The sequence below is a fragment of the Mesoplodon mirus genome, assembly GCF_964341445.2.
Source record: "Mesoplodon mirus genome assembly, chromosome: 7".
Lineage (NCBI taxonomy): Eukaryota > Metazoa > Chordata > Mammalia > Artiodactyla > Ziphiidae > Mesoplodon > Mesoplodon mirus.
Genome location: NC_138983.1, coordinates 137,318,372 through 137,337,916, shown reverse-complemented (window position 1 = coordinate 137,337,916; position 19,545 = coordinate 137,318,372). Strand labels below are relative to the sequence as shown.

At 46.1% G+C, this 19,545-nt stretch overlaps 1 protein-coding gene across 5 annotated transcripts in view; it reads left to right on the top strand.

The window, feature by feature from the left end:
• SNX19 (sorting nexin 19) overlaps positions 1 to 17,273 on the top strand; it is a 37,144-nt gene extending 19,871 nt beyond the window's left edge. For 3 of the 5 annotated variants that reach the window (XM_082629305.1, XM_082629304.1, XM_082629300.1), the window contains exons 9-11: positions 13,831 to 14,015; positions 14,807 to 14,894; positions 15,834 to 17,273. In XM_082629305.1, the coding sequence (XP_082485431.1) occupies positions 13,831 to 14,015; positions 14,807 to 14,894; positions 15,834 to 15,966 (406 nt within the window). In that variant the 3' untranslated portion in view covers positions 15,967 to 17,273. Of the gene's footprint in view, positions 1 to 13,799; positions 14,016 to 14,806; positions 14,895 to 15,833 lie in introns of those variants that run through there. The other 2 variants (XM_082629303.1, XM_082629302.1) reach the window with 2 other exon arrangements.
• Positions 17,274 to 19,545: the final 2,272 nt, after the last annotated feature.

Sequence of the window (19,545 nt, the reverse complement as noted above, 5' to 3'; positions counted from 1 at the left end):
CTTCACTTCCGTAGACTGGGTCAGGATGGGCCCCAACAGTCTCCAATTGTATGAGTGACCTCACTGTCATATTTCTTAGGGGTCTTTTATTCTACTCCCATCTTAGGATAAAGGCATAATGCCTTTCCTGTCGGGTACTGACAGTTTCTACTTGAATACATCTTTAAAGTTGTAACAGGTAGGTGTGCATTTGCACTTCTGTGTGTGGTGCATGCTCTTACACTCTCATAGTCTCAAACAAAGGTACAGAAGTGGTAGCAGTTAAGAAAAAAACAGAATAGCATCGATGTATTTAAGCTTTAAAACCTTTTTTTCCAAGTCAGGTTATCGGTATCTCTTGCCTCTCTAACTACAAAGAGGAACCTAAGACACTTTTTGAGGACAGTTTCAGACTGTAAGCATCTTGTGGGCAGGGACTCTGTCTTCCTCACCATTCTGTTGTAGGCACTTAGCCGCGCAGATGGAAGGCACTTAGTATTTGTCAGATGAGTGAACATCACATGCCCTTCCAGTTGAATCGGTCCCTGTCCTCATCACTGGTGAGAGTCTCAGGGGTTCCCCAGTGCTGCTGGGGATGAGAAACACAAATGTAAACGGAAACCCCCTTTCTGGCCTGCCCCACAGGTCTTTAGTTGGGCAGCTCCCATTCCCAGAGCCGTGGTTGGGCCTCAGGCCATCTCCTTTCCAGAGGAACACAGTGCCCTCTGCCATCGTGGGCCTCCCACAGTGAGGTTCCATCTAAGCTTGCCCCCTCTGGAAGCATCTGTTGCTGCTTTGCCTTCTCAGCCTCTTTGCTTCCACATGGGGAAGTAAGGATGTGGGCTTTGAAGTCTGGATTCAAGTCATGCTTTGAGGCTTGTTCTCTGTGTGACTTAGAACAAGTCACTCAGCTTCCCTCTGCCTCAGTTACTCTCCAAGTGGGAGTAACGGTGCCTCGCTCATGAAGTGACTGAGGCCTCTTGCTGCATGCCTGCCATGTGGTGACACTCAGTAAATGGGAGTCCTCCTCCATCTTTACAAGCTCCACCTTCCATTTCCTTGGGTCTCTTATTTGCTAGGGCAGTCACATGTCTGATGTAGGACAGATAATGTGTGTACATTGCAGTGGTTTTTTGGCGAGGTCTTTATAGTGAGCCTGCCTTGTGATCTGTTAGTAGCAAAGACCCCGTGAGACAGATGGCCTTTTCTGCATCCTTCAGGTCAGGGTCTCTTCTTCCTTCATGTTAGCTATCTCTGAGTGCCATCCTGTCCTCCTCACATACTTACTTAACATCTCCCCAAGTCATACCCAGAGCAGAAACTCAGAGCTTCAGAGCCAGGGAGCTGCCCCTTAAGCCAGGTACTCCCAGCCCTCTTCCTTTACTTTCTAGGAAACTCACTTCATTTGGTTCTTGTATGGTGATCTCTTTACAGATAATCTTTGAAAAGTCTGTGTAAGATTTGATGCCTGTGTCTGCTTAAGTAATTGTTGGGAACTAGCTCTTCAGACCTCCTATGGCGTCATTTCTATGTTAGGGTCCTTTCAGCCTAAGAGAAGAGGTAATCCGTAAGAGTCAGAAGTACTGAACAGTGTGAGGCCAAATGACACAGTATAGACCATAAACACAGTAAAAAAAAAAAAAAAAATCATAAGGATTCTTGGGGGTAAATGTTAGGTAGGCTTTAGAGAGGAAAGTGTTTAAAGCTAGACCTTGCATTATAGGAATCATTTAGACCGGTTTAGGGTAAAGAATGTTCCAGGCACTGAAACATTTTTAAAGAGGGAAAGGGACATTATTTTTACTTTTACAATTAAAAGTAACCTTTAAACATATTTTGAATATTTTCAGCCAGCCCCTTTCTGAGTGTCTGTGTGCAGAGAGAGGGATCCTTTTGTTTTGTTAAATACATTATGGAAAGCCCGCCTGCCACTGCTGCTTGGGGGAGTTAGGGTGGGATTTCTCCCTGGGCACCAGGTGGCGCTACAGGTTAAAGGATACCTATTTGCCTTCTTTGAGGGAGCTGCTTATTCTGCAATTTTAGGTCCTTGCCCTGGTGGTGATAGTAATGAAACCATTCGTTGTCCCGCTCCGTGATTCAGAGGCAACTTATCTGCCCTCTCCTTCGTGCCCTTGACTTTGAGACCAGCCCAGTTTCTTTTATCCTTCCCCTCCTCCTGTTTTGATTGTCCTTCAGCATGCACTTCTCTGAGCAGTGTGTGCAGCCAGAAGATGCCCCTTGGAGCAGCCCCTTGGGGATTCAGTGCTAGAGCTGATTTGTTGAGAACCGTTTTGACTCAGGAACCCAGAGTGAACCAGGGTTTTTATAGCTGATAAAATCAGCTGGACATCTGAGGTTGAAAAATTTTGTCAGTACTCTCTGTAAGCTAGTTGGTCCTATGCTCAAGAAGGCCTTTCTAGGATACCAAAGTCCTAGATACACATGTCACTGAGGTAGAGATTATCAGATTGCACTGATGCTGGGAGCCTTATCAGCCTGTTGCTTTCAGCCACGGGTGGAGATCGTTTGGCTTTTTCCTATCAACTTCGGTTTGGAGACGGAGCCAATGTTAATGCCTCAGTTTTGACCTTTACCTCTGTCTTGAGACAGAGACCTCAGCAAGTGTCCGGCAGCCTGTCTGGTACTGGAGCAGGGAGGGAGTCGAGGTGAACTGGTGGGAAACATACTTTTATCTAACACTGATATAATTATAGGACCAGAGGTTTTCTTGGGGTGATTTAACCCCCATAAATACAGAATCTATGTAAACACAGTGTGCTTGCTGTGTAAATACAGCCTCAAGGGACTCTCTCTGCCACCTCCTCCTCTCTCCCTCTTGTTTTCCAACCACAAGTCGGGCCCCCAAAGTCTCTGCTGTGTGGAGGCTCTGGCGTTGTCACTGCTGTGTCCTGTATTCCTAGTGTCACGATGGATAGCCTTCTGTTTGGAAAGGTTTTCAAATTCTGCCTGTAGACGGTTAACTCAGAGCAGATACCTTCGGGTCGTTCTCCTCCCCAAGGTGATTCTGTTCATGATACTCGCTTTCCTTCCTCCCCAGCTCCTGCCAGGGCTTGTCCTGCTTTCTTAACTTCGACATCTGCTTCTCACGTGCATCCTCTGTTCTCTTCAAGGCTAGTCGTTTCCAGCTTACTCTCGCCGTTTTCACGGCATAATTTGAAACTCTGCCATGTCTGCTTGTTTACATACATCCCTAATTCTTCTCATCCACATCGTGGCTGAGCGTACTCTAAATCTGTGATCTCTAATGTTTGTGGATGTTGGGAGCCGGCGCATCAAGTGGAGCACATACTTCCTCATCACCTCTCCCTCCTCCAGGAGTCCCCCTCCTTTCTCCCCTCCTGTAGTGACCGTCTTAGCCGGCGAGGTAGAGTCCCTGGGAACAACAGGGGTCTGGTTGTCAAGACAACCACTAAATTCCCGCTGCTGCCCTCCTTTGTGTCTTGCCCTTCTTCCCAGTGCTCCAGCGCTAAGTGTTTCTCTCCCTCTCCCTGACCTTTACCCTCCACCAGACACAGTATTCTTCTGAATGCGTGGCCATTTGAATCAGCCTTTCCTTTCCCCACCCACCTCCCTGCCGTAGGTGCTGAGAAAGGAAAGGGTCAGGATAACTACCTGGTGACTGAGAACGAGCCAGGCGTGCTGTTCACACGGGACCAAGGAAAGAAGGAAAGGGAGTCATTTTGGATCCTGCAGTCCCTGTGGTGATTGTTTCATCGTTGAGTGTAGATCGGTCTCGTTTTAGGAAGGATTCTGAACTAGTGTCCTCGAGTTACCCATCACCCCAGGGAGCCCCTCCTCAACCTTTGTAAACAGTACCAAGATGGTTCGCCCTTCTAATGTTCACATTCCTGAACCTGACAGGAGGAGAGTAAGTCTTACAAAAGGAAAACTAAAGCATGAAATGCAGAGTTCCCTCAGCATCCCGCCATCATTTAGTCCCTTGGATCTGGTAGAATTTTTCAAGAGGATCCAAAGGAGTCTTTCTCTGACACATACGCAAACACACAAGCACTTTCAAAAATGCTTTCATTTTTCTCCTTTCGTCTCGATAACTTTGTGAAGGAAGCAAGGCAAGAATCAGTCTTAAGAAGGAATCCAGAACTCAGAGTTTTTTCCACTTCTAAGTGGCCAAACCAGGCTCAATCCTGTGTGTGGCTTTTCAGTGCTGTTCTCACTCACTACAACACGCTATGTGAAGCCTTTGTGGCTCTTCTGGCTACCGAGTTTTTTTTCCCCTGAAGGGTATGGACCAGTTTTATGTGCAGTGTTGGGGTGAAAACTGTGATGGCCTCTTCTGGACAGGAATCTCTCAGACTTGGAGAAGAGACATGGTGGTTCCAGAGACTCGGAGGGAGTTACTGATTGTGAGAAAGATGTCCTGCTGCAGCTTTTACTTGGGTCAGATGAAAAACGGGCAGATATCCAAAACGTGTGACTGATTTTGCCCAGCTTTGAGGTCTATCGGTCCCGATTTTTCAGAGCTGGTTTATGGTACATTTATGGCCACATAGTGTGGGGCTGAGAAAAGTTGTCCTGAAGGCCTTCAGAGGGGCATAGATTTGTGTAATCGTCTTTAAAATTGGAATCCTACAAGTGTCACACTGCTCAAGTCTAGAACAGATTTGTAAACATTTCCACTTGCCATCCCTCTCATTTATCCCATGAACACAGAACTCCCAAGCGGCTCCCTCTCATTCTGTATTTGTTAGGAAGGTAGGCAGACCTTTGCTTCTGGCCGTTTGTACCCAGACATTCTGCTACCTTATATTCTTCTTACTAGCTTCAAGTACTGGGTTGGAGTCAGCCCGATGCTGCTCCATCCATCAGGAGTGCTTCCCAAAATACAAGTGTGACTCACAGCCCTCACAACCCCTTTGCTTTTGTTTGACTTTCAGTCTCTTCTATCCTCTGGGCCTATTTGCCAGGAAAACTAACAAAAACATAGACTGCTGGCAGCTGTCTCTCCTCTCTAGGATTTATGGAGTGTGCCAGACACGAAGCCCAGCTGACCCACTCCCTTGCCTTCCACCTCTCTTCCCTTCCGGGGGAGTACATAACCAGGTGTGAATTGCATGGATTATTCATGACGAGTTCATAATTGTAGCTCAGCTGACTTATTACCCAGTATACTTCTTAGAACAGCCACCCTACAGCTGGTGTATTGGCACACAGTTCAATTGTAATATTAGCCTAAACAAAAAGGTCTTAGGAAAATAAATCTGCCAAATGTTTATATAAATACATCTCAAATGCCAAATACAAAGGATTTCTAGATTGTCTACTTTTTTTTTTAATTATTGTCCTCCTCCATAAGCACAAATAATAAAGAGCTCACTATTCTGTTGCTGCTTTAAGTATTGGGAAGTTTGCCTTCTGCACAGCTTAGTTTGAGCTGTGCGCCATGCTTTAAGACCAGTGTTTGTCCCATTAATTCACGTAGTAACTAATATGTATTGATTACCTACTATGTGCCAGACACTATGTTAAGTGATTAAAATACAAAAAAAGACCCCAAATTCCTACCCTGCAATCTTATAAATAAAGAGTTATAGTATGAAGTTAGGACTTTAAAAAGAGCTCTAGGGCTTCCCTGGTGGTGCAGTGGTTGGGAGTCCGCCTGCCAATGCAGGGGACGCGGGTTCGTGCCCTGGTCCGGGAGGATCCCACATGCCGTGGAGCGGCTGGGCCCGTGAGCCATGGCCGCTGAGCCTGCGCATCCGGAGCCTGTGCTCCTCAATGGGAGAGGCCACAACAGTGAGAGGCCCACGTACCGCAAAAAAAAAAAAAAAAAAAAAAAGAGCTCTATACATGATTAAGAGAAGGGACTAAGTAAATTATGAGAAGCCCAGGGAAGGCTTATAAAGGAGATGACATCTGAGATAGGATTTAAAGGATGAAGGGAAATCGAGAGCTGACATTGTAGACTAGAGTATTGAAGGCAGAGTTGTGAAGCAGTGTGGCGTATTTATGGTACTCGAAGAAGTCAGGTACGATTGGGAATACACGACGTGCAACCAGAGTGGCCAGAGATTACACCGAAGAGTTCAATAGGCACCGACCCATACAGAGCCCTGTGCGCTATTCAAAGAACGTAGGATTCGACCCCCATTTATTAGGAAACCATGTACAGAATTTAAATAGATGATGACATGATCAAGTTTGTAACTTAGAAAAAGCACTTAAATAGCGCTGTCGAGGATTAATGGAAGGAAGAAACGTTAGAGCCGGGGAGAGAAATCAGGAAAGAGTTACACTGACAGAAATGAAAGGTGATGGGGACCGAAAGTAAGATGATTGCTGCAGCGATAGTAAAGGGGTGATGAGTTCATGAGAAACTGAGTACTGAGGAGGTCGCTCAACTAGCTTCAGTAATTGTTGCAGTAATTATGTGCTGTTGCGTGGGGCACATGGACTAGGGATGGAGGAGAGGAGAAGTCAAGGGTGACTCTGTCTCCTACCTTGTGGATTGAGAAGCATAACTAACAGAACAGCATAGTATCCTTCTCAACAGGATGTCTGACTTGGGATACTGCAAGCTTCTTGTTGCTTATTAAATCAATAAATCAATAGATTATTACCTACCTTTGTGTAAAAAGAAATAATGACACATGAGGAGGCATGGACTGTATCTCTAACAATTTTGAGATTCTTAGTAGAAAACTTCAGGACTTGGAGGCCTAGATTTTCATCCTTTCTTTTATCCGTAAGCTCTGTCTTTGGAAGAAAAAGGAAAATGTGGAATGAATAGTTAATTGTGTAGCTGGTACAGAGGAAAGGTTTTTAAATTTTCTTCCTCTGGCGAATGATGCTCACCTGGTGGACTCCTGACTGCAGTTAAAACATAACCCAAGGGGAGTAGGAAGAGTATACTTGACAGGAGACCCATCAACTCAGCAAAGGGGAGGAAGCTGCAAGAAAAACTCAGATACAGCTACAAGTGGATGTAATGGAAAACAGCTGACAGAGAGGAAAGTAGAGGTAGGTGAGAGGTACTAGAATTCACAGAAGAACATAACTGAGAATCCTGTCTTATATGCCATAATAACAAGTGAACTTAAAGTTTTAACACTGGAAGTTATCGCTGAGAGTTTTGGAATAAGGTTGATTCATTCAGTATATATTTGATGCCTTATTATATGAAGGGTGCTCTTACAGTAAATGCTGAGGAATATACCAAAATGAATTGAGATGCCTCCCCTCAAAATTTTACAGTCTTATTCTTTTGGCACTTTTAAGAAGCTCAACCAGTATGTACTGAGTAAATGGAATAAACAAACACATGACTCCAGTAAGAAAGAAAAAGAATCAGCATCAAATGAAACCAGAGTAGTTAACTGAGATCAGACTATAGATGAACGTATATAAAAAACAGAGAAAGGAGAAACATACTGAGTAATGCAGAGAACAGAAACTAGAACTGGTAAGAATGGTGTCCAAAAAGCTTGACTCAGAAGGAGCTGACATTGTGGATAAATGCTAGTGGAAAAGATTTTAAAAAAAACAAAAAAAAAACGCACATGTTAAAAACAAGAAGAACAAAGAAAATACAGGTAAATTGTTTGGAACAGATGCTATAGTAGTAACTGGTTACATTGAGAAATCATTTATTCAACAACGAATTGGTATACTTTTTGCCTAGGGTATTTAATTTCTGTTTTTTTCTGTAAAGGAAAAGGGTCTAACAAGAAGAATTGAGCAAATGTGTTTAAACTAGAATTGAAGACTAAAATAGGAATGAAAATAATAAGAGAGCATTCAGTCTGCTTTAAAACTCATGTACCTGACCCAGATGAATTCTGTTCCATGGAACTGAAAGAATTTGTATTTATCATTGAAGACCTAAGATCATTAAGAAAATTTCCATATAGAGATGTGTTGGGTTGGAGATGGACAAATATCTGGCCTTATAAAAAGTGGATACAGGCTCCTGACCCTGACATTTATCTCTGGAAATTTCTGAAGTAGATTATTAAGTAGATGTTTTGTGAACACTCAGGAAGAGAAACAGCAAGCCCTGGAACCCAGTGTGCATTCAGTGGGAATGCACCCTGCCTGATTAGCAAGGCTTCTTTCTTGGCTTAGCAGGACTATCAGACCATTAAATGAAAGGAATGCATTGGTTGTTATACTGTCTGTGAATTTCAACAAGCTTATGCCATATTTTCCTAATATCCATATGGACACACATGGTCTGGACTGTGGTACTTTTAAGTGGTCCATGGCTAACTGAGTGTCTTTAGCCCAAGTAGCTAATAGATTGATAGCCTGGAGGGCATTTTCTAGTGACAGAGCATTGAACTTACCCTGTTCATCAGAAATTTGCAAGTAACTCTAATCTTAGAGGTAAAATTAATACTCTGGGTGACAGAAGTCAGGATTCAAAAGGATTAAAAGAATTAGAATGATAGTCTAAAGCAAACAAGATGGAATTTAATAGAAATAAATATTATAAATCAGCATTTAGATTTTTTTTTAATTACACAAGTACAAAAGGACAAGTCTAGGCTTAACAGGCACATGTGACTTTTTGTTAAAGGTTCTAATTGAGTGCAAACTCAGTATGAGTCAGTGCTTTGATGTGTGTGCCCAAAAAGCCAACACAGCCTTTGACTATATTAATAGAAGTATGGTGTCTGGGTCAAGCAAGGCACTAATCTGCATTTTTTGCTGGTCAGGGCACATCTGGAAGTTGTGTTTGGTTCTGGGCACTCCATTTTAAGAGAGAATAACAAAGCAGCCCACACCCAGAGGAGGGAACCAGGATGAGGAATGATTCATTTCTCTCCTTCATTCATCTGATGTTGAGTGTCTTCTGTGTGCTCAACCTTGACGTTGGCAGAATCAAAGATGTATATACCTTGTGGAGGAGACTTAGCACAACAGCTGAATTTAAAAATGCATAGTGTTGTCTTTTGAAAGAGATTTGACCAAGTAACTTTAATACCTCCTGTTAAACTTCTGAGGGTATAAATAGGAGCAATGGCTGGAAGTTACAAGGAGGCAGATTTTGGTGCCAGTATTTAAGAAGCATCCCTAATGAATTGAAATTACCCTTTTCAGGAATTAAGCAACTTCCCCAAAGTCACTTTTCTCATTGGTGGCAGAGCTAAGATAAAAGCCCAACTTTCTGGAGTCAGAGGCCAGAACCCTTGGCTCTGCCATGATATCACACAGGGGATTTCTACTTTGGGAGGAGGTTGGATATGGTAACCTCTTTCCTTCCAGCTCTAAAGTTGTATGTTTCTATAAGCCTCTTGCTGTGAAATGCTTGTTTTTTTCTCAGTGTTTTCATTCGTGAATTGGTGAGATTGGAAAAGATAACCTCTAAGGTTCAGCAGAGGATTTCTTTAACCTCCTTGGTTAAAAATACTTCAATTATTAAAGCATATTAATTTTGTATCTGCAACTTATATATTACTAATCAAAAACAAAAACTGTTTGTGGCTAAGTTATAAAACTATAGAACTCAGATTCTTAAATCATGATGTTCAGTCAGTAGTCTTCCTTTGAAGCACATGTTTTAAAGATGTGGATCCATGATTTAAAACATGAAAGCAAAAATCAAAGAAGAAATTGTGTGAGACTCTACAAGCCACTTTAGATTTCACAATAGTCACTGGGAGGAAGAAACAGGAGTTTCTTGCCCTTGAAGTTCATTTCCTCCTCATTCTTCTCGCCACACAGGGCAGGAAAGGATGGTGACCTAGATACACAGTCAGAGGGCCTGAACTCTCTCAGGCACAGCCGAGCAACCTGGGTCTGGCTGCTGCAGGACTAGGAAGCCTAGAGCTGAGCACAGACAGGGAGGAACTGTCTGTAAACACACGAAGGAGCCGTAGCAGGAAGGCAGAGGCCTGGGAAAGGAATCAGAGGGAAGGGAACTGTTACTTTTATCAGGTGTGAAGTTGGCAAAAACAACTTGTGTAATGGGAAATACCTTGGATCCACACCATCATCCTCAAGATCTCCTTTCTCTCCACCCAATAGATTGGGCCTACTGATTTCATGAGCAAATGCTCAGAGCAGTGTTCTAGGACTGTATACAGAACACGGTGTTGGGGTTTATGCCATTGTAAACATTTCACAGGGTGCTTGGGGGCGGGTGGACGTGGGGACTGTCTCCAGGAGGCTAAAACTGTGGCTTGAGCTTTTTCCTCCTTCTCTTGGAACTCTTAATTCCTTATACCGTATCGATGTTTTTCAAACTTTTTTAAAACTTCATCTCACAGTAAAAAATACATTTTACGTCATGACCCACTGTGAACACACACACGCGCACACACACACAAATACAGATCTGCTATATCCATATATACATAAGTAAAAGGGTCCCAAAACTTGAAGTGCACTTCTATCTTTTCTGTTCTTATCTATTTACATTTAGGTGTTCTTTTAAACGTTGTCACAAACCACAGAGTAGACGCCATGACCTCTAATGCTGTTCAGCCACAGTTTGAAAAATACCCTGTGCCCAGCAACCCATTTAAATGACCGTTAACCCTGCTCTAAGGGTGACAGGATGAGTGGACACTTGCAATCTGTAGATCTGTTTAAAGTGACAGAAGCTTTAACGTCATCTTCTTTTTCTCTCTCTTTCTCTTTGACCTGTATTTGGTACTTCCGGTTGGTTGTAAGTGGCTGAGGCGTCATCGCCCTTGTGTTGGATACAGAAGTACAGCCCAGTGGCTGAAGAGGATTCAGGAAGCAGTCTGTTACTGTCTTTCATTTAGACTGCACCAGGCATTTTTGTTAGAATATCGTTATTGCTCTTGTGAATATTTTCTGTTACTATTTCACTGTCCTTCTCCCGCTCCCTCCCCATTAAGCCATACTTGTTCAGGGCCTTCCTACTCAGCCATAGCACCGATCTTAGAAAAGAAGTGAGGGGAATTTGGCTAATTAGATGTGGTCCCTTAAAGCTTTCTCCCCTTACTCTTGAGATTTGATTGTGCTGTTTTGATGGAAAATGACCTTCTGCTAACCTTGAAGTGCCATCTTAAGCCCTAGTGTTAAACTGTATCCTTTTTAGCCACTGCTTCATCCCTTTATGTATAGCTGTTTCAGACCAGGTTCCTTTGAGCGTGGACTGGACATGCGCGCCCGGTGGAATGGATGCGCTGATCTCTGCATCCCACGTCTGGCATCATAGAGGCTCTTGCATGTCTCAGTGTACATCTGTTGTTGTTTTTTTCTCATTTTATTGCCTATTCTGGGCCCCCTGGTAAGGCTTCTTTGTGCTCTGAATCATTCAGAGATGGCCAGACAGAACAGATGTGGTTTGGCTTTTTTTCTTCTTCTTTTCTTTGGGAAAAAGGTAGGATGGTAGAAGAAGATATCTAAATCAAATATCAGAACTAGAATAGTAGTAGAAAATAAAACCAGTGCTATTTGAGGCTATTCTCTACCATATTTATTTTAGCGTATTTACCTCATGCATCTTGTATTACGTAAACAATAACATTTGTATTTAGTAGATGATTTCTTATAAATAATTTGTAAATAGTAAATAGTCCGAGGGATATGTGTGTGTATATCCACCTTGAAACTTGAGCTGTCTGTTAGCTTAATAGTGATAGCAGCAGATTCCAGAAACTGATGCTGGAAAAGCTGTTGTGACACACTGGACTGCAGACACATAAGTTCCATTCCTTTTGCTTCAAAACACAGATTTCTTTTTAACCTTCCCACTCGTAGGTTAAGAACAGCTTACTCTTACTTTTTCACACTTTGATTCTTCTTCCCAATACCCCCATTTAGAGTTTGATGAGGTACAGTCTAGTATATTTGTGTAAGTTTATATTTTGCCACGTGCACACATTTGTTTTGCATCAAGCATGTGTGCATGAGACACTCAGTCACTGTGGAAGGGAACAAAGAGGACCTCCTTGCCCAAATGCAGCTCGAGGTCCTGTTCCCGTCGAGTGAATGACTGTTAATTCAAAACCGTGAGACTCATATGTTGTAAAACGTGCCGTGAAGGTGACCGAGGTGCCCAGGTTTGCTGTCGTATGTTATGCTTAGCCGAGGAAGGGTTGAGTGGATGTTAAGATCTCTCTGAAGAGTTGAGTCACAGGTACTACTGACTCCTGAGGGCAAAGAGAAGGGCAAAGAGAAGGGCAAGCCAGCCTATTGTATGCGTCTGTGAATGAGAAGCTGAGCTAGAACTAATGCTGACTGAAGCCTTCTTGTTTAGGATTCTCCTGGCTCCTTTGGAGGACTTAAATTTTTTGACTCTCAGGTCCTTGCCCCTCTCCCTCAAATCACTTAGGTGAGACGCTGGTGCAGGTCCTTCACCTTAGCTAAAGTCAACACTTTAGCTACACCTTAGTTTAGTCAACACCTTAGCTAAAGTCAACATCAGGTCATCGCATGCACCTCCCTTTGGCGACCCTCTTCTATAAACAGGAACAGGAATTCTTGCTACTGGATCCCTTTCATCGGGCGTCTTAGACTCACTGAATGAAAAGCCCTGTAAGGAGGAGATGCAGCCCTAACAATAACAATACAATCGTGATGGCTATTTTGGGCAGGAGCAGCTCTGTGCCGCTCTTGATCTCCATCGACGTCTGCCATTCTTGCCCTGCCATCACCTTTCAGACTTCCTATTCTTAGAATCATCTGTGAGCCCTGGGCTTGGGGGATTGCAGCCCCCAAAGCTGGAATGCCTAGCTTGAGTGGAATGCAGACTGTCTGGCAGAGTGGAGGTTAAATAAAGTTTGCGTTGGCAGCCCCCTCTGCTCTTGGATGGGCGACAAGTAGCTCGGGTTGAGAGTGGTGGCATGAGCTGCATGTGGTGCGGTACCAAATAGAGTCTTCTGTGCGTGAGTAACGTGGCTGATGGTTCATTCATCACAGCCACAGCCATGCCAGTCTCAAAATGGGACCTACTAAGGAGGCCTCTGCAGTCTTAAACCTCAGCTAGTGACCGTATCACTCTGAAAAAACGCAGAGACAAGTAAAGAATTAACGTTGAAACGCCTTGCAGGAACTGCAGGTTAGGCATACCTGCCCCCTCAGAGTTACTGACTCGTTTTTGAAAGCAAGACAAAGGGGTAAATTTTCACTGTAATAAGAACAATTGCCAGTCAATCAACAAATTTTTCACCTTGGGAAATTTTTGTTATGGGGAACTCTTGTGGTGCTTACAATTTAGTTGGAAAAGTCAAGCTGTAGACACGAGAAAATAATTTATGTTCCAAAGTGAAATTCTGGTGCTAAATCTGTGTTCTAGAACTGAGTGCCAAAGGAGACCTGAGGAGAGAGAGCATTTCTGGCTGGAATGCTCTGGAAGGATTTCGTGGAGGAGGTGGAGTTTGAACAGGTTTTGCCAAAGGGACAGATTTCTGTTACTGGAACGGAGAAGGCCTGGTCTGTAAGGAGCAAAGGGCAGACGAAGGGAGTCCTCAGGACAGGTCCTGGGGGCTTGAAGAGCAACTGGATACGGACAGGGTGGCCAGGGAGAGGGATTTGTATAAAATCAACCAAACCCTGCACTCTGAAGGCTGTGTGTACACGTTACCGAGAAGTTCTGGTGCTTTCCACTGGGGGACAGTTGGAAAGGTGCAGCCTTCCCCAGAGCCAGAGGCCCCTTTCATGTTCTGTTCTAAAGCCCCTAATACTACACGTGCCTCATAGCAGAGCTCAGTGAATAATTATGAGAGTATTATTAGTCATCTTCAAATTCTGTGATCCCAAGTGGTTGATTGGCTTGGTTTCACCCGTGAGAGTCGGTGCTCACTTGGCTTTGCTCTGTTCTGATTGCTCACATGACTCACGCCTCGCTGCATCCTTTCCTCCAGGTTGACCTGACCCTTCTGTCTTCAACCACAGGTGGCTAGAGGTGCAGGTAGCTACTCTGACGTGTCCTCAGCGCTGGGTGCAGTACCTCCGGCTTCTTCAGGAATCCATCTGGCCTGGCGGGCTTTTGCCTGAGTATCCTCGACCCGTAAGGACCCAGGAGCAGAAGGCAGCTGCTGAGAAACAGGCCTTGCAGAGCCTGATGGGAGTCCTGCCAGGTGACTGGACAGTGAGACTGATTATGCCAATAACTGTTCCTTCCCCTCCTGCTTCACCACCATTACCTACACCCTTCCCTGTTTTTTAAAAGGGCCTTGACTGTGGCTGAACTCAAAAATTTGTTGACCCCCCATTTCTGAGGCTAACAGGAAAATGGTCAGGACTTCCAGGGATGCTGAGGGAATGGGCAGGCTCACTTTCAGGCAGGTCTCTTCATTTTCCCACCAGATGAAGACTTCCTGGTCTCTGCCAACTTATGGCATTTTGGACCAGGGAAGAAAATGATATAGGTCCTGCAGAAGCTGAGCTTGGTAGCTTGGGGCCAGTGAGTGAAGTGTATGGTCCTTAGCAGTAGATAAAAACAAACTGAAGAAGGTTTTTTCCCTTTGCTTTATATGGTTTTTTGGGAGGGCAGGGAAGGCAGTTTGTTGCCTGTGGTTGTGCTGGGGGAAGCAGGGTACAGTAGTGAACTCTTAGCCTTGGACAGTGTTACTCACTCTTAGTAACCTCTGTTCTCCAACCTAAACTGTTGTATCAGAAGTGCCTGCACTTTAGTGACGGGTTACCAAATTGTTTCTTGAGGCCCATTCTAATTTAGATAGGTAAAGTTAAGAAACATGTTTCTTGGCTTTTCCCTGTTTGCTGATGACTTTAGCTTGGCTGTGTGGTTCAGAGGTGTGCCAGAAGTACCCAGTATGATTAAAGACAGCAGATATCTTGAGGAGACAAACCCCTTAGAAGCTAAAGCTTCAGCGGTGACACTAAAACCACATCTGTTTTTCCTCTTCAGATATCGTCGTAGAAATCCTTGGGGTGAACAAATGCCGGCTGAGCTGGAGTCTTGTCTTAGAGTCACTGCAGCAGCCCCTCATCAACCGGTAGGCACGGCTGAAGCCGCCTCTGGTCTGAGGCACCTCGGGTTTCTGGGTGAACAGCCTCACTGAGAGGGACGGCGCTGCAGTCTCTCCTCGCCCTGGGCCCTGGGCCCTGGAGTGTGATGACCAGGCCCACACACACTGGGTAAAACCCACTCCGCTGGCCCCTGAGCAGGTGTCAGGTGGTCGGAAGCCAGTGGGACCAGCCACTGTTTGCATTTGGAAGAACTCGATGCAGGCCCCGACGTGAGCTACTGAAAAGGCCCTGTCAGCCCCCAGGCCTGTTCTTCCTGACACCTGCCTGCCCCTGTGAGCATCTCGAGAACAGCCCTTGGCCTGGGCAGCACTTTCAGCGTGGGTCTTTGCCTGATGTGAGGTCGACAAGATGATGAGTTGGCCTCTGACAAGGGGACCAGAAATGCTGGTGCACCCTCCTTGAATAGTACAGAGAGGTCAGTGGTTCCCTGGCTGGTGCCTTGGGGTGGAATCTTTTGCACGTGTTGAGTGCTTGTCCACTCCCCTCTCACGCCCCCGTCCTGCAGCACGCCGTGTCTGTTAACTGTCGCACCCCAAGGCTCCTGGCTTTACCTCATCACAGGTAACCTGAAAATTCTTAGTAAGTTGTTATCACAGGGATTTTTCCCTCCCTTAGAGTTCTTCAGAGCAGTGCCAGTGTGCTGATGTAGCTAGCTATAAAGCAATGCGGAATTTCCTAACATCCAGTCTCAGGTACCATCTCCACATTTACTGGGGTCATAGCCTTTATGAGTTCAACAGACTTTTGTTTCATGGCAGAGGCTTTGTCCAGCTGTTGATGTTTGGAGTCCACTAAGGATATCAGTAGAGGGGAAAGGGAGAGGGAAGATAAATGTCATAAACAGGATCTGGTGTCTCTAGACGGAGCCAGACCCTCCTCTAAGTTGTTTTGTTCATTTGTTTCAGGCATTTGATTTACTGCCTTTGGGACATCATCCTGGAATTCTTGGATCTCAGTGCCTCTGCTGAGGAGTCCGCCATAACCAGCTCTGCTGCAGACACCCCAGGCAGCCCCAAGAAGATGGGCATCTCCCCTTAGCCGGAGGTTATTTCACCCATTTCTTCGAAGGTTAGGAAGGGAGCATTACTCTGCCACCCAGAGACCAGTCAGAAGGGCTGTGCCTCTGGAACTGGGCTGTGGCTCAGAAGGCCTGGGGTCTCAGTGGCACAGTTCTCCCCCAACTTACACTCCATTTGTAGCAGGCAGTGAGGGGGTATATGTACCAGTTGCATGCATACCCATTTCCATGCCTCTTTGGTGGTGTTTGGACTGTTGCTGGTGGGTGGATCCTGCTTCCTTTGGAAAAGGAAGCTGTGAGGTAGAGAAATGAGCCCCTTTTGCCTCTCCTTTGCCCTCCTCCCTAAGGTTGTTTGCCGACAGCCTGGCCCCGTGCACACGTGTGCCTCACCCACCAGTGCAGGCTCTAGGTAGACCAGGAGAAAAACCATAGCCAGATTTTCTTAGAGGAGAAGACAATCTTCTGAGTTCTCTTTCCCACCAGGAAACTGAAAATTCATTCGGGACCACTCTTGAAAGCCAGACCCCTGGTCCTACCTAGCTTGCCAACAGCCCCGCAAGAGAGAGGGAAACCTTTCTCAAGGCACTCCTTCCAGCACATCGGCCCCGTAGAGGGTGTCACTGCAGGCTTTCTCCCTGGGTGGCTGTAGTCTTCCTGTCCCAAAGACCTCAGCACAGACTGACAACACTTCTGGTAGATCCACCCGACCCTCCATACCCTCTCCTGAAAGCTGCACCGCAGGTTTTCTTTACTAGCTTTCTAACCCCCTCCCCAAGAGCAAGTGAGTTTTGACCTTTGTGGCCTCCCCTGTCTTTCTTCAACCCAGTCGCATGGCAAGTTGCACATTCAGCCCAGAGAGCTGCCCGAGGGAAGGGAAGCACTTGCTTCTTGGCTGAGAACGCCCAGAGGAGGGAGGGTTCTCTCTCCACAAGTCTCTGGCAGGGATCTTTAACTCTAAACCAAGAACATTAGCAGCTTACCCAGAAACAGCTTTGTACTTCCTGTTCCTTCAGGATCTAATTAGTCTTGAAGAGCACGAGTGGTGAAAGCAAAGGCATGGCGTCCATTAGAAAGACAGACAATTCGCAGAAATTGGTGGAAGGAAAGGAGGGACAGAGAGCCAGGAGGCAGGCGCTGCACATAGGTCTCGCCGCGGGGGGTTCGCCCACCCTCGTCCCTTTAGCTTGTGCTCGCGGGGGAGTGCCTGCTGCCACTGAACTGGGACCCTTCCACTTGGAGGAGGGTCTTGGGGTTGGACTGGTGAGAAAAGGGTGGGTCTAGGACAAGCGTCAGAGTTCTCTTAGATTAAAACGTCTCACGGGAGAAAGCTGTGAAATCTTTCTGCTTCCCTGCACCCCACCCTGGAAGGCTTTTAACCATCAAACATGTCGTGAGGTAATTGGGGGCTTTACTGTTAGTGCCTAAAGGCAAGGGGATGAATAAGGTCATGTCACTTGGTTCCTTCTGCCTTAAAAAGTTGATTGTTGGGCTTCCCTGGTGGCGCAGTGGTTGAGAGTCCGCCTGCCGATGCAGGGGACACGGGTTCGTGCCCCGGTCCGGGAAGATCCCACATGCCGCGGAGCGGCTGGGCCCGTGAGCCGTGGCCGCTGAGCCTGCGCGTCCGGAGCCTGTGCTCCGCAGCGGGAGAGGCCACAGCAGTGAGAGGCCCGCGTACGGCAAAAAAAACAAACAAAAACCAAAACAAAAAAGTTGATTGTTACAGTCACTTTCTGGCTCCAGAGTTCTCAGAGCGTCTCCCACCCGGGGCACTCACAGGAGAAGCCGCTCAGCATTTCTCCCTGTGGTAAGTGTGTGCAGGGTGAGGGACTGCAGGGGGCCCAGCGACACTGCACCGCCCCTCCCTCCCTCCGCCAGGGCCAGGGTGCTCTCCAGGAGAGGCTCTGCTGCCCGTCTCTGCCCGTGCTTTGCTCTCGTGTGTACTTGCCACCTATACTGCTTTGAATCTCTGCTACTGGTTCTGGCTCAGATATGACACAAAACCAGTACACAAGCTGACACACCGTTAAACCCCTATAACGGTAAATTCTAAGCAATCTTCTGATACTTCCAGCCCAAAGAACACTTCCTTGTATTTCGTGTTCTATAAGAGACCCCACCTCCATACTCTCTGCCCCAAAAAGATCAGCTGTCTGCAGACCCTCCTTCTACCCAGAAGGGAAATAATGGATATCGTCAAGGAAATAATCAAACCCCATCTGGCTCTGAAACGACCTCCCGTGTTTAGGTAGTAGGTTCAGACCACGAGGGAGATAAGCATTTGGGAGCGAGCCACGGGTCTCAGGAAAAGATACTCCAGCTGAGAGAGTGAGTGATGAATGAAGAACTGGACCTACACTAACCTGGAACATCCGTGGTTCCCCGTTCGCCCTGCCCAGCCCCTCCATTTCCAGCTTCCACTCTTCCTTTCCTCGTGGCACCCAGCAACAGTTGTTAGGTCCTGGGCGGAGTAAAAATAGGTGTCAACATGGTCCCTGGCTATATGAGTTAGGTTGCTTTAGACTGAAATTAAATTACTAGAAGCATTTATTGTCTTCCCTCAGATCAGTACCTGAGTGGGTGAGGCCCAGGGGTGGATGGATTCAGCAACTCTGACCTCATAGAGGGCCCAGATTCTTCCCATCTTTTTACTTTGCCCTTGTAAACATGCTAGCTCGTCCTCAGACCGCCTATCTTCATAGTTGCTGCGGTTCAGGGCATCACATTCACATATAACAATATCCATGCAAGAACGGGGGCGTCTCTCCCATGTTTTCTTCTAAAGAATGAGGACACCGTTTTCCAGAAGCCCTCCAAGACTGCTCTTCTCCTGACTCGGCCAGAACTGCCCGCCCCTGAGCCAGTGCCCTGACATTGAGGACGTGTGACCACGACTGGTTCGTAGTAGTGTTTGTCGCCCAGAGAGGAGGTCACTCTCCAGGAAGGTTAGATACCTGAAAAAATAATTAGATGTTAGCAAGGAAGAAGCAGAGAAAGGGTGTTGATAAACAGGGTCAGGTGCAGGGGCCAACCTGCCAACATCACCAAAGTCCCCGGTGCTCTAAAAATAACAAACCAGCTAAGGGTAACGTTTGCGGAAGGTGCCATGTGAAGCACTTCACGTACGTTACCTTACGTAACCCACACATCAGCCCTGTAAGGTAGTTCTACTCTCTGTCCCCATTTTATAAGGGAACATGAGGCACAGAGAGACGTGACACTTGAGGGAAATGGCAGAGCTGAGATACAAATCTTGTCAGTCTGCCCTCAAGCCCACACACATAACCATTGTGCTAATCTGCCTTTCTTCTTACAAAGCAAAATAAGACGGGTTCCCACTTTGAAGGAGCCTATGGTCTAGTAGACATCTGTGGTAAAGGGCCAGGGAACACATATTTTAGGCTGTGTGGCCACATGGTGGTCTCTGTTGCAGCTGCTCAGCCCTTCCACTGTGGTGTGAAAGCAGCCACAGGCAATGCGTATTCAGATGACCGGCTGTGTTGGCATAAAGCTTTGTTCACACAGAGGGCGGCCGGCTGCGTTTAGCCCAGGAGTAGTTTGCAGCCCCCTCGTCCAGTGAGAACAGTGCTTACTGAACCTGA